This window comes from Glycine soja, chromosome 17 (assembly GCF_004193775.1).
Source record: "Glycine soja cultivar W05 chromosome 17, ASM419377v2, whole genome shotgun sequence".
Lineage (NCBI taxonomy): Eukaryota > Viridiplantae > Streptophyta > Magnoliopsida > Fabales > Fabaceae > Glycine > Glycine soja.
This window is the reverse complement of record NC_041018.1, coordinates 36,169,003-36,181,536: the sequence shown is the minus strand read 5'-3', so window position 1 is coordinate 36,181,536 and position 12,534 is coordinate 36,169,003. Positions and strand designations below refer to the sequence as shown.

At 29.1% G+C, this 12,534-nt stretch overlaps 1 protein-coding gene across 1 annotated transcript; it reads right to left on the bottom strand.

The window, feature by feature from the left end:
* Nucleotides 1-9,956: 9,956 nt before the first annotated feature.
* On the bottom strand, nucleotides 9,957-12,080 carry LOC114392148 (transcription factor MYB1-like). Its single transcript, XM_028353186.1, has 5 exons — nucleotides 12,003-12,080; nucleotides 11,650-11,899; nucleotides 10,962-11,378; nucleotides 10,693-10,822; nucleotides 9,957-10,347 (listed from the first exon to the last, which is right to left on the bottom strand). Exons 3-5 carry the CDS (start codon nucleotides 10,996-10,998, stop codon nucleotides 10,041-10,043), a joined length of 474 nt encoding a protein of 157 aa, XP_028208987.1. The 5' UTR covers nucleotides 10,999-11,378; nucleotides 11,650-11,899; nucleotides 12,003-12,080; the 3' UTR covers nucleotides 9,957-10,040.
* Nucleotides 12,081-12,534: the final 454 nt, after the last annotated feature.

The window sequence follows — 12,534 nt, the reverse complement described above, 5'->3', positions numbered from 1 at the left end:
TGTGTGGTCTGATTTTAAATTTACAGGTTAAATTTTGGTTTTTTGTAAAAACAAAGACATTATATAAAAAAAATTCCTGAAAACAACATCGGTTTTTTATAAAAACCGATGTTAACGTGGGTTAACATCGGTTTTCTGTAAAAAAACCGATGTTAAAATTCAATAATAACATATTCGTTAACATCGGTTTGTTATAAAAACCGATGTTAATTGTCAATAATAACACATTCGTTAACATCGGTTTTTTTGTAAAAACCGATGTTAACTTTCAATATTAATATACATTTTCTGGGTGTAATTCATATTAGCAACATCGGTTATTTATATAACCGATGTTGGTAATTTTACTTTAACATCGGTTTTTGAAAAACCGATGTTAACGATAATATTATCAACGTCGGTACTTTCATAAATAACCGATGTAGAAAGCATATTTTCTAATAGTAGTGGTTCAAAGAAAATTTGTCCCAAATTTGGGGGAGATTATTGGGTGAAGAGAAGATTGGTAAGACAAATAACAACCACATAGAAAAATTGTCAAGAAGCAGTAAATAAAAGCTGCTAAAATAAAAAAAAGAGAGAAATTAAAAAAATTCAAGAATAAAGGTTGTGTGGGCTGTTATTTGAAGTTAAAGTGCTTCAAATGGAAAAAGGCTAGTAATTGAGCTGGAATAAAAAAGAAAAGAGTTGATATAACGATGAATGCTCTCCTAGAACATAAGATTTCGCAACCTAGAAAAATCATGATTTGTTTGTAGCCCAGCCTCATTACAAGCCTAGAAAGTCCTTCGGATTCAAATTGTGTGTTTGTGATTGTATGTCATGAGATGAAATTCAAAAGATGGAACTTGTATTGGTTGTTGATCGATGAATAGCCTAAACACTTGTGCTTGAGTGAAATAGTAACTGTGACGATGTGGTTTGATGATCTTTCCTTGATAACTGTCTTGCTTTTACACTATAACAATAAAGTAGAATCATCATGCAGTTGTAACATTTTAATTAGTTATTAAAAAAAGTCAATCATTATACTATACACCATGACATATTATTAAATAGCAATATGTTTTTAGATTAACTCATTTGTTCAATTGCTAACTCAATAACTTATTACTCAAACCAAGTTAATTAGGGATTGAAGTAGAATAAAACGAGTGAAGGGGGAATGAGAAAGAAACCAAAATTCCAAGTAAAATATTTTAGACTATCTAAGTAAAATATTGGAACGCAGCCAATCGAGAGTAGAAATAGATTGGACTTAAAAAATTCCAAAATTATCCTAACCTTTCCCTACCTCCACCCCTAAACACCTCCTCCCTCAAGTTCTATCCCACTTATTCACTCTCTTCTCTAACCATCCTCAATTATTCTCACTTCCTTTGGTATATAGCTCCTTTGTTATATGTGCATTAATTAATAGATATAATAATAATGATATTTTTATGACCTTTTTTTTATCAATTTTTATTATCTTGTTTAATTATGTTTTTTTATTATTACAAGTATCATTTATCTATCTATATATCTAAGTATTAAAATTAATTATTATTAAGATTATATTAAATATATTTGTTATAAAATTTATTTATTATTATATTTAATAAATTCATTTTTCTTTTTTACTATGAGATTGAGATTATTGTCTATTTAAATGTTATTGTACCTGAGACCAATTTTTTTTTCAAACCTTGAAATAAAAAAAGTATGAATTATAAATACATGTATGTTCTTCTTATATCATTTGAATAAAAATTAATTTTAATTTTATGTGAAAACTAATAAATAATTTTATAAAACTCATAAAAAAGGGTGTACCTGAGTCCAACATTATATTCCTTAATCTCATATATGTAAGTGACTAATGTCTTAGTTCATATATATCTCCTATTAATTTTCTTTTTACTGTGATTAATTCTCTCTTGCTTATTTCTTTTTATTGCGTCGTTTAAATGGTTTTCGCTGCACCTGTTCAGGCACTTAAAGGTGTGCATGTGGTATGTAAAAGTTTTCCAAGGATAAAGAGATAGTGACATCCGAGATTGAGATTGGTTTGAATGAAGATTTCTGTGTCATACCTAGCATGGGCGAGTTTGGAGATCGGTACTTTGGAACAAATGATGATGAGCAAGTGGTAGTTTCTTCCCATAGTCATAGTACAACAGAAGCAGAATCCACAATAATTTTAGTTTTCATCGTTACCCGTGAGACCTCCTCTGAAAAATAGGTTTAAATTTGTTCTATTACGTGTTGGGGTCTGAATTTTAGTTCTAAATCAATTTTGACTCTATTGGACCTTGAAATACCATTACGTTATCCTTATGTTTATGAAAATTTTATATTACCTTTTACTATACTACATATTTTTTCTTTAAACTTGTGTTGATTGCTTTTCTGGACACTTGCCTATGAACATAGTGTAAACCTACTATGCATAAAATTAACGTATAGGTTTATTTGGTAGATTGCATCTTTGGATGCACAAATCTGGTGTTGTTAGCTTTCTAAAATTATGCCGAACTCTCGATTAGGAATAAACTAAATATCTGTTTTGAACATCTTCGTTAGCAATCAATTGCCCTATTAATATAACAAGTGGAAGAAGGCATTACATCTACATTAATAAAAGTATATATATATATATATATATATATATATATATATATATATATATAATAATAATAATAATAATAATAATAATAATAATAGGAATTGTATCTAATCTTGTAAGCATCCACTAAGACTATTCATTAATAACTATAAGAAAGGATGATAACCTTATTAGTAAAATTCTAAAAATATTAGGACTCTAGTTCTGATCATGTAAGTATCATTCAAGGCTTTTGGCTCCCACTACTTTGACAAAGATTTTGCTGGTTAGGTTTAAGTAAAAGGTTTTGAAATTTAGTTAGAAAACGATGTTATCTTTTTTAAGGGCACTCTGTTAGGGCACTCCGGTTCTCCATCCTCACAATGATTTGTTTGCTAGCTAGTTGCTGATAGATGGTTTAAAAGATAGAAATTTGATTGTTATTTTATTTTTATTTTTTATGGCTTTTATTTTAATTTTTTTGACATGGATAATATATTATTCTGGTTGTATTTCACTCTTTTCATTCAAAAGAAAAAAGTGAGTCCAAGAACGACAAACACTTGTAACAAAAGTTTTTAATATCCAAGAATCCAATGCAATTTTTTATTTTATTTTTTAACAATACAAAACAAATTTTGATCATTTATTAGATGTTTCAAACATATTTAAGTATGAAAAAAATTATAAATTTAAAAAATCATGATACCATGTTAACTCTTTGGATCTATTGATTAAAAAAAACTCCTTGGGTCAGTGTTGTATTATATAAATTTGAGTATGTAGTATTGAACAAAAACATTTTGTTTTTACCATGAATTAAGCTACAAATTTTACTTTATTTATTTCAAAATATTCCAATTTGTCCAAAAACCTAGTAACCTTATTAAATTTATTTAAATTTAAATTTTGGTACGCTATCAAAAAATTAAAAATATATATTTATAACGGTAAATAAAATTCAGTTGATTTCAATTTAAAAAGGTAAAAAATAAATAAAACAAAATGCAAATTTAGTTAATAATATATCCGTATTGATTTTACTCTTGATAGCTTAATACATACACATCCCAATTTTATTTATTTTTTATTTCGGCTAGTCTAACTCACTCAAACTCTTTTAATAAGTATTTATAAATTAAAATTGGTTTATATCTTTACGTAACTATTGTCAATTTGCTGGCAATTTTGTAAAAATGGGTGCTACCTATTTCTCTTTATCTAAATCCTAAAATAAGTTAACTATAATGTGAGTTTAAGTAAATCCTAAGATAAAATATGTACACTTTAATAATTGAACTTCATCAATAATCCTATAGAAAATTTATTTGTCTTGTTTGTAACAATGTAAATGTGGTGCTCAGCAGTAAATGGATTCATACAATGACACACAAATCTAACATATTTTCATGCTGACTCAAAGTCAACTTCCACTGCCATAGTTTTTTTTACCAAAAATTTACCTTAGACAAAATATATAAAGATGAAATTCAAATTTTCATTTATTTTAAAAATGAGTATTTACTAAGACTTTATTATCTAAATATTTTTTATCACAAAAATTCACACGGACAACTTTTTCTCAAATTTTTAAGGGATTTTTGAAATAAAATTATAAATTGAAAAGGTGGTCAAACTAATCATATCAATTCTTTGGGTGTATATTGCAAGAGGGAACATGAGATAGATGAGGTCTAAAAGTGAGCCCTAATCATGAGAGTGACCAGCACAAATCAATGTTGTTTTGCTCTAAATTTGTGAGTGGAGGTAGACTTGTAGATTCAGCTACAAACTCACAATTTTGAGTGATCTCTCCTGTGTTTTATTTGAGTTCACCCAGAAATGGTTCCACAACCGATTCAACTCAATTTGCAGGTGTGAGCTCGTAAACTCATAGATTTTGCAAGTTAAACACTTGAGTTTAACAACCTTGACTACAAGTCTATTACACTTTGATCCATCTTCGTAATTGTTGTTTTTTTTTCCTTTATTTGTTGGTTCTTTATTATTTTCTTAAGTTGTTACCTATGAGTATCTTTTAGTTATTTTATAAGCCTGTATATGAACTTTTCGTTTTATATTGTTATTAAATTGTTGTTCAATTGATTTTAGATTGTTATTATTTGTACTTCTACTTGTCAACCTGTTACCTATATGTCATTGTTAAGTTAAGCTGTCTTTACATTTTAAAATGTTCAGTGCAGATGCTGATGTTCGTTTGGCAAGAAGAATTAGGCGTGACACTAGCGAGAAGGGTCGGGATATTGGAGCAGTTCTTGAGCGGTAGTAAATTTCTGCTACACCATTTGTGCTACTGTTAGCATATTTTGACTATTTCTTGCTTCTTTTTCACCTAGGTTATATTTACTTCATTGCAAGACTTGGGAAATGTTATTTTAGTTTCATGTTACTGGTTGGCTACTATGCAAATTCCTTAATCACTGGGAGACCTACATTGTGGTTAGGGGTGCACCTATAGCCCCTTATTTTTTAAAATTCACCAATAAAAGGTTTTTTAAACAGTAAAGTTATAAATAAAATCTTATATTTTTATGTTTTATTCCATTTATATTTATATATTTGAGCCTATTGATCTTATTTTTTATAACTTGCCTCCAGTGACTCAGGGTCTTCTATCTGCCACCGTCCTTAATATTGAAACGTATGGTCATTCATTTTTTATGAAATTAAGTCATTAAGGACTGTTTTTTGTTTTTATAATAATACTAGTCGGTAACCCGTGCATATGCACGGGTGGTTCCGCCAATTAATTTTCGATGAATGAATTAAAAGAAATGTAGGATTAATGCATAGGCAAATTGGTAAACAAATGGAACTTTCCCAAAAATAAAGTAGTGAAAGAAAAAGAAAAACAAAAAGGAAAAAAGAAATACCTAAAGGTGAGTGTGTTGCACTGGAGACAGAGAAATGCAAAAAGCAAGAAGAAAATACCTGAAGGTGAGTGTGTTGTGGCGGAGAAAGAGAAATGCGAATCCGAAAAAGAAGAGGTGAATGTGGCGGTGGAGGCTGAGATATATCCTACAGAAACGACGGCGAGATAGATGAGAAGAAAGCCATATCAAGAACAGAAAATGCAACAATGTTTTTAGAACCCTCAAGTTACTTTGTAAGCTTTTTTTAATTACAATATAGGCTTAAAATTAAGTTAGAAGTAAATTATGAAGAAAGTTAATATTTATAATTAACTAATTGTTCAAAGTACATCATTCAAAAAAATTTCTCAAAAATTGTAAACTACAAAAGGTAGTTTAATCAGTGTCACTATCATCCCAATCCTTTTGTCTTCTAATTACTAATTTATTTTCTTCCCTAATCTTTTTTATTTATTCTCTAATTAGAAAATAAAGCAAGAAACTATAGAAGAACAGAGCCTACATAATAATAATAATAATAATAATAATAATAATAATGTGTTTTTAGCAGAGCTTTCTTGCCCAATCTCCTTTTGTTGGCTCTTTGTCTCTCTAGGAATTGCCGCTACCTCTTTCAAAACCAAAGAATTGAACAAATAATAAAAATAATTTTAACATTTATAATATAAATGTTTACTACAAACAGAAATCAGACAATTGCAGATCAATACACAACGAGTGTAACAGAGCATGATATTTTATTTAAAAAAATTTAGGTGAAAAAATGAGAGGAACACTAACATCTTTAAATCTCGTGGTTGCCCTGAAATACTCATGGTGGAGAGAAGAGATCACAGAAACGAATAACGATCGAAGAAACATGAGAATAGCATGACTGCAATTTTAAAGATAAAAATGAAACACGAATTAATAAGAATGAAGAAAGAAGAGATAAATCTATAGCAGAATAACATAAAATTTGAAGTTGAAGTACCTCTCAAATAGCTTGAACCTTCCATCAAAATAATAATAATAATAATAATCATAATCATAATAATAATAAACATGCATAAAACAAAGCACAAAGAAAGAAACTTGTCGGCTAGATGTTTTTTCGTGGATCACCTTGCAAGTGGGAAAATTAGAAAGGGGAAAAAATCGAGAAAAATCAGTAAGGAAGGAAAAACATGAAACAAATAACTATAACTAAATAATAATAATAATAATAATAATAATAATAATAATAATAATATCTTTTGTTGATATTGCGCGTCAAGTTGCACATCCACTCAACAAAGCAACAATTTATTTTCTTCCCTAATCCTTTTTATTTATTCTCTAATTAGAAAATAAACTAAAAAACTATAGAAGAACAGAGCCTACATAATAATAATAATAATAATAATAATAATAATAATAATAATAATAATAATAATAATAATAATAATAATAATAATAATAATAATAATAATATAAATGTTTTTTTTATCAGAGCTTGTTATCTTCTTCTCCAATCTCTTTTTCTTGGTTCTTTCTCTCTCTAGGAATTGTCACTACTTATTTCAAAACCAAAGAATTGAACAAATAATAAAAATAATTTTAACATTTATAATATAAATGTTTACAACAAAAAGAAATCAGACAATTGCAGATCAATACACAGTGAGTGTAATAGAGCATAATTTTTTTTATAAAAAAAATTCAAGTTATAAATGAGAGGAACACTAACGTCTTCAAATCCCGTGGTTGCCCTGACCTACTCATGGTGGAGAGAAGAGATCACAGAAGCGAATAGCGAATGAAGAAATATGAGAATAGCATGACAGCAATTGTAAAGAAGAAAATGAAACACAAATTAATAAGAATGAAGAAAGAAGAGATAAATCCATAAGGTTGAAACATGAATCAATTAAATATTAAACATTAAATATATTGCAACTTGGGAAATTTGTAGCAAGCAATGACAACACCCTTATTAGAGAAGGTATCATATCTCTTGATGAAGAGAAGATCAAACAGGAAATCTCAGATAGGCTACAAAATATTGAGAGGGGTGAGTTGGAGGTTGAGCTTGAGTGTGTTCCCCTTACTCAATAGCTGGATAGATGTTAAAGATCAGAACACAATTGAAACCACATTTTAGAGCACAAATCATAGGAATTTCTATGTGTAGATAGTCCTGTCTCATTCTCTCTTGTACATTATCCCATGACTTTGATGGGATTACTTCACTATCCAAGTTTCTAACTTTAAATATTATATTTATTTTAGTATTATTATATATTTATTGTTTTTTAGTATTTAATATTTAATATTATTAGTATATATGAATAAGATAATATTAATAAATAAAACTAAGTTGAATTAGTATAAATAACTTATTTAGTAGTAATAAATATATGCCTTTATAAAAAATTAATCATTAATAAAATTGATTAATATTTTATACTAATGCAATGTTATGGTGACTAAAAAACAAAAAATCAAAACATCTCTACTTTTAAAATTATTGTATAAAATAGATTAAAAAAACAAAAACACAATCAAAGACGTCTTGAAATTGCCTTTTTAAAAAAATTGATGTAAAACCATTTTGAAAGTGAGGTCAAATTAATGTAACTCAATTTTGGTCAAATTTGCTTTGTATTTAAATTTTAATTTGTAACTATTCTGAAAAATAGATTGACAATAATCAATTGAATTTGTGAAGATTTTAAATAGAAAATTAGAATTTAGAATTCTAGATAGAAAAACACCACAAAACTAAACCTGCTTCATTTTAAAAATAGGTGAACTAAATTAGTTAAATAAATTTGAGGTTATACTTTTCCTTAAAAAAAAAAATACTCAAGAGGTTATACTTTTCCTTTAAAAAAAACTCAAGAGGTTATACTTTTCCTTTAAAAAAAAAACTCAAGAAGTTATACTTTTATGCTGCACTATGAGCAAGGAACGTACTTAAGATAATGTACTTAACACATTGCTGTTATTTATGGAAGGTTGAATTATTTTTTTTTTTTGAAAATTAGATACCAAGCTGCAGTGAAAGAAAAAGAAAAAAAAGCACGTACATCATATAATAATAATAATAATAATAATAATAATAATAATAATAATAATAATAATAATAATAATAATAATAATAATGGCAATGCCATGTGAGCTTTCCAAATGTTGTCATTAAGAAAGTAAGTAAAAAGTTGCATAAACCTTTCTTATGTCATCTAGGCCTCCTTTAAAAGATCCATATATAAGATACTCAGTAGACATCCCAGCCAATGCTATACATTAAAATTTGTAACATGCACGAAGTGGAAAAGTGTTAACAATAAACAGATATAGTTGTAAACAATCTAAGATTCACGTGAAACTCAAGATAATCAAACAGTTTAATGAACTAAAAACATGTATTCGATCAATTAAATTATTGATAATGGAGTCACTCAACCTAAACTGCTATACATAAACTTTGTCATATAGGTAAATTGTGACAAAGGTCAAAGCCAGATTGCTAGGACAAACAAAGCTTCTAATAAATATAAGATAAAATGAATACAATAAACATGTACATATATAGCAGGATGAAAAATGTTGCTGACTTCTTTCTAAGCCAAATGCTTATTTGAACAATGCCCTTACTCAGGGACATGACCATTTGCTTCTTCTTCCCTTTTTTCTTCAGAGACAGTCTTAGCAATCGTAAAGCTGGGCAGATTTGTTGAAGATAGAAGCCTAGCCCACATTCTATCAGTAATTAGCACTTTGTTCTATCCCTGAGTGATTCTCTGCATAACAAAGCAACCAACATAATGCTTCTAAATTCTATAGTTTCCTACTCTAAATTACAACTTCATTCATCCAATCATAAACTTGAAAACTAACTTTGAATTGGAAAGTTTAAATCCATTACATTCTTAACAAATAAATCATATCTATGCTGGAGAAGCAGAACCTACAATATCAAGCAGGGCAACGAACTCACATAAAATGGTATGTACCTATTGCCTGTAATACCATATAAGGTCTCATCAAAATTAAGTAATCCAAAGATTTATACATAAATATAACCTAGAAGGCTAGAACAGGGTAAAAAGAAAGAGAAATAAAGGAGCAGCATTCTAAGAAAAAAAGATGCAAGAGTTAAGTCTAATATTGTGTTGTGGTCTCATATTCTAAGAGTCTAGGAATGCTTAATTTTTGTATGCCCATTTTACTTTTCCTGGATTCAATATCATCTTTTGATAGACCAACTGCCATTTAACTTTTTATCCAAGTATTTTGGGACTATATAGAGAATGCTGAAGTTACAGAAAAACCACTTCTGTGGCCAAACTCAAAATCTCAGTCACCTCCTTTTGAAAGTCAACAATATTAAAAATTAAAAAAACAACATACTATCATGCTAAAAAGATGGGAAACTCAAAACTGCAAAACATACAATTCTATATTATTTTATTTCTAATGATTGCTACATATTTGATGTGTTTTCCTTTGAAGTAATAGAATACATAAATGGGTTACGAAGTATCAAAGTTTGGTTTTTCCTTTAAGCATCAGTTAACTGCTTGAAAGATAATGTATCAATTATGAAATAAACTGAAAGAACAGACCTCAATTCGAATGCCACAGCCTCTTAAAAGGACTACATTTGCTATGTTCTTCCCTTCTGCAGTACATTTAGCATTCACAGGATGAGAAACCAAATTTTTTGTTATTTCCTTGGACAACTCATTAACAACAGCAGCAATGTTCCTTGCTTCATGGGAATCATCTAAAGCTTCTGCTTTTAAAAGTATGCGGTTGTCCTTCAATGGCTCTGTTCCTGATATATTTCCACTCAGATTTGGTCCTTTAACAACTACTCCACATCTATGCTCTGTTGCATACCTAATAAAAGGAATAGCCAAAACATATAAAAACTGCTAATTCGTTTGGTAGATAAAAATTGCTAAACCTTGATAAGTTTGCTTTGAAAGTTCTAAAGGGTCAACCACAACTATTTTTTCTCTTATAATTAAGTAGATATGTTTGGTAGTTTTAGTTATGAAGGAGCATTTGAGCCTGCTGCTTTCACTCTTTAACAACAATTTGGTTGGTTTCAAGCTCAAAAATTATTATAAATATATATGCACTTACTTTTTTTATTTTATTTATACTTTGATTTTCTTTTTCAATTTCATTCTTTTTCAAGCTTGTGTAGCGGTAATTCTAGCTGGGAAAAGATTTTCGCACCTATTACCCAGATGTCGGTGCAGCTTGATAATAGTTTCCTCCTCTCCCTTGGTGTAGTTTCCTCTTTTGAGGTTTGGCCTTAGGTAATTCAGCCACCTTAGTTTGCAACTCTTTCCACATCTCGCAAGACCTAACAAATTAATAACAACAACAACAAAGTAAAACCAATTACAATGGATTCATATATGATTTAGGTATAATCTGTGCATGTGTATAATTAAACATTGAATATATGATTCCTACAAATTCATGTAGAAGTTAAACCAAACCTTGAAAACAGAGAAGAAGAAAAATTGAAAGCCACATTGGCGACTATATTGATGGTAGATACTCTCATATACTTAATTTGTTTCTGACCAAACTATTTGGTAAGTTCCATTCCCACCTGAATTGCATGAAAATAACAAACAAAAAAAAAATAGCAGTGACAACAATATACTCTTAATGGCAGTCATAACAACCACTATTGCCTATCCAAAATAAATAATTTCTCTGTAGTATCAAGTATGATCATATACACAGGTAGTTGAATGGTATTTGCATTAACAAATGTTGCATGTGTATCTATCAACTGCAAAGTCAAGAGCATAACTGTTGTTAAGCCTCTGAAGTGCTAGTATTTGAAAAAGGAAACATGTAACTTCTCCCATTGTTGTTATGTTGAGTTGATTTCCTATTTGGGTTGACTGCAGCAGAGAATATCAATATCAAAACCAACTTAGACATAGGAAAAACCAATTTTGTATCATGTGATGAATTGTAGATCACTTTGAATCTTGTGATACATGGATAAAGCAGTACAATTCCAATAATAATAATAATAATAATAATAATAATAATAATATTATTATTATTATTATTATTATTATTATTATTATTATTATTATATACAATAAGGCATAATAAAATCAAATAACAGAGAACAATCGTGAGAACTAAAAACTTGCAATATTATACCTCTCTTCCAGGGTGGAATGGAACTTCAGATCCACCCGTGACCTCAACGACAACAACGCCAGCCAACTACGTCAACACAAACACAGCATTAAGCGCACAAACACCAAAGACAAAAAAATCATCACCGGGTAGAAATCGGCATAGCTCAAAATAGGGAACTCCGCCTTGAGTGGCTCCAAAAGCCTAATAGTGATGTCCGAAGGGTCTGCCAGTCTTTGTGCCCTTGTCAAAGGTTCCAGCAGAGTGCCATCTGCACACGAAACGCACCAAAACACGTCAAAAGGACAATCCATAAACTAAATCGTAAATAACAGTGATCTAATGTTAAATAAAATGAATAAAAAAGAACGTACGCCAAACAAAGCATTAGAGGAGCACATCTCTTCTCAGCGATGAAGCCTCTGAGATTTTTTGCCTTCTCAACGACCTTCTGACAAAGGGGAAAAACCAAACGATAGTAAAAAAAGCAAAACCAAAAATGATTCAGAAGAAAGCCACAACAAAGAAGCGGAATCGCAGAGAAGAAAGACAAGTAATAATAATAATAATAATAATAGTAATAATAATAATAATAATAATAATAATAATAATAATAATAATAATAATAATAATAATAGAGAAGAGGCATCATGAACCTGAATGAGGGATTCTGCATAATCATTGATACTGTTCCATCTCCATGATTCAGAGAACCACGAAAACTTCAAAGAGATTTGAAGGAAAACATTCAAAAATAGAAAGATAAAAGATAAAAGAAAAAGAGGAGAAGATTGAGGAAGAGAAAGAGAAAGACGGAGAAAGAGAAGATTGGGAAATAGAGAGTAACATGGAGAAGATTGAGGAAGAGAAAGAGAAGACTGAGGAAAAGAGAGTAACGTGGAGAAG

Excerpts from the sequence above, each read along its gene's own strand:
- LOC114392148 (XM_028353186.1), bottom strand. The coding sequence starts at position 10,998 with ATGTGGCTTTCAATTTTTCTTCTTCTCTGTTTTCAAG. Across the intron at positions 10,823-10,961 it reads TCTTCTTCTCTGTTTTCAAG|GTCTTGCGAGATGTGGAAAG; the intron begins GTTTGGTTTAAC and ends TTAATTTGTTAG. Across the intron at positions 10,348-10,692 it reads CACCGACATCTGGGTAATAG|GTATGCAACAGAGCATAGAT; the intron begins GTGCGAAAATCT and ends TCCTTTTATTAG.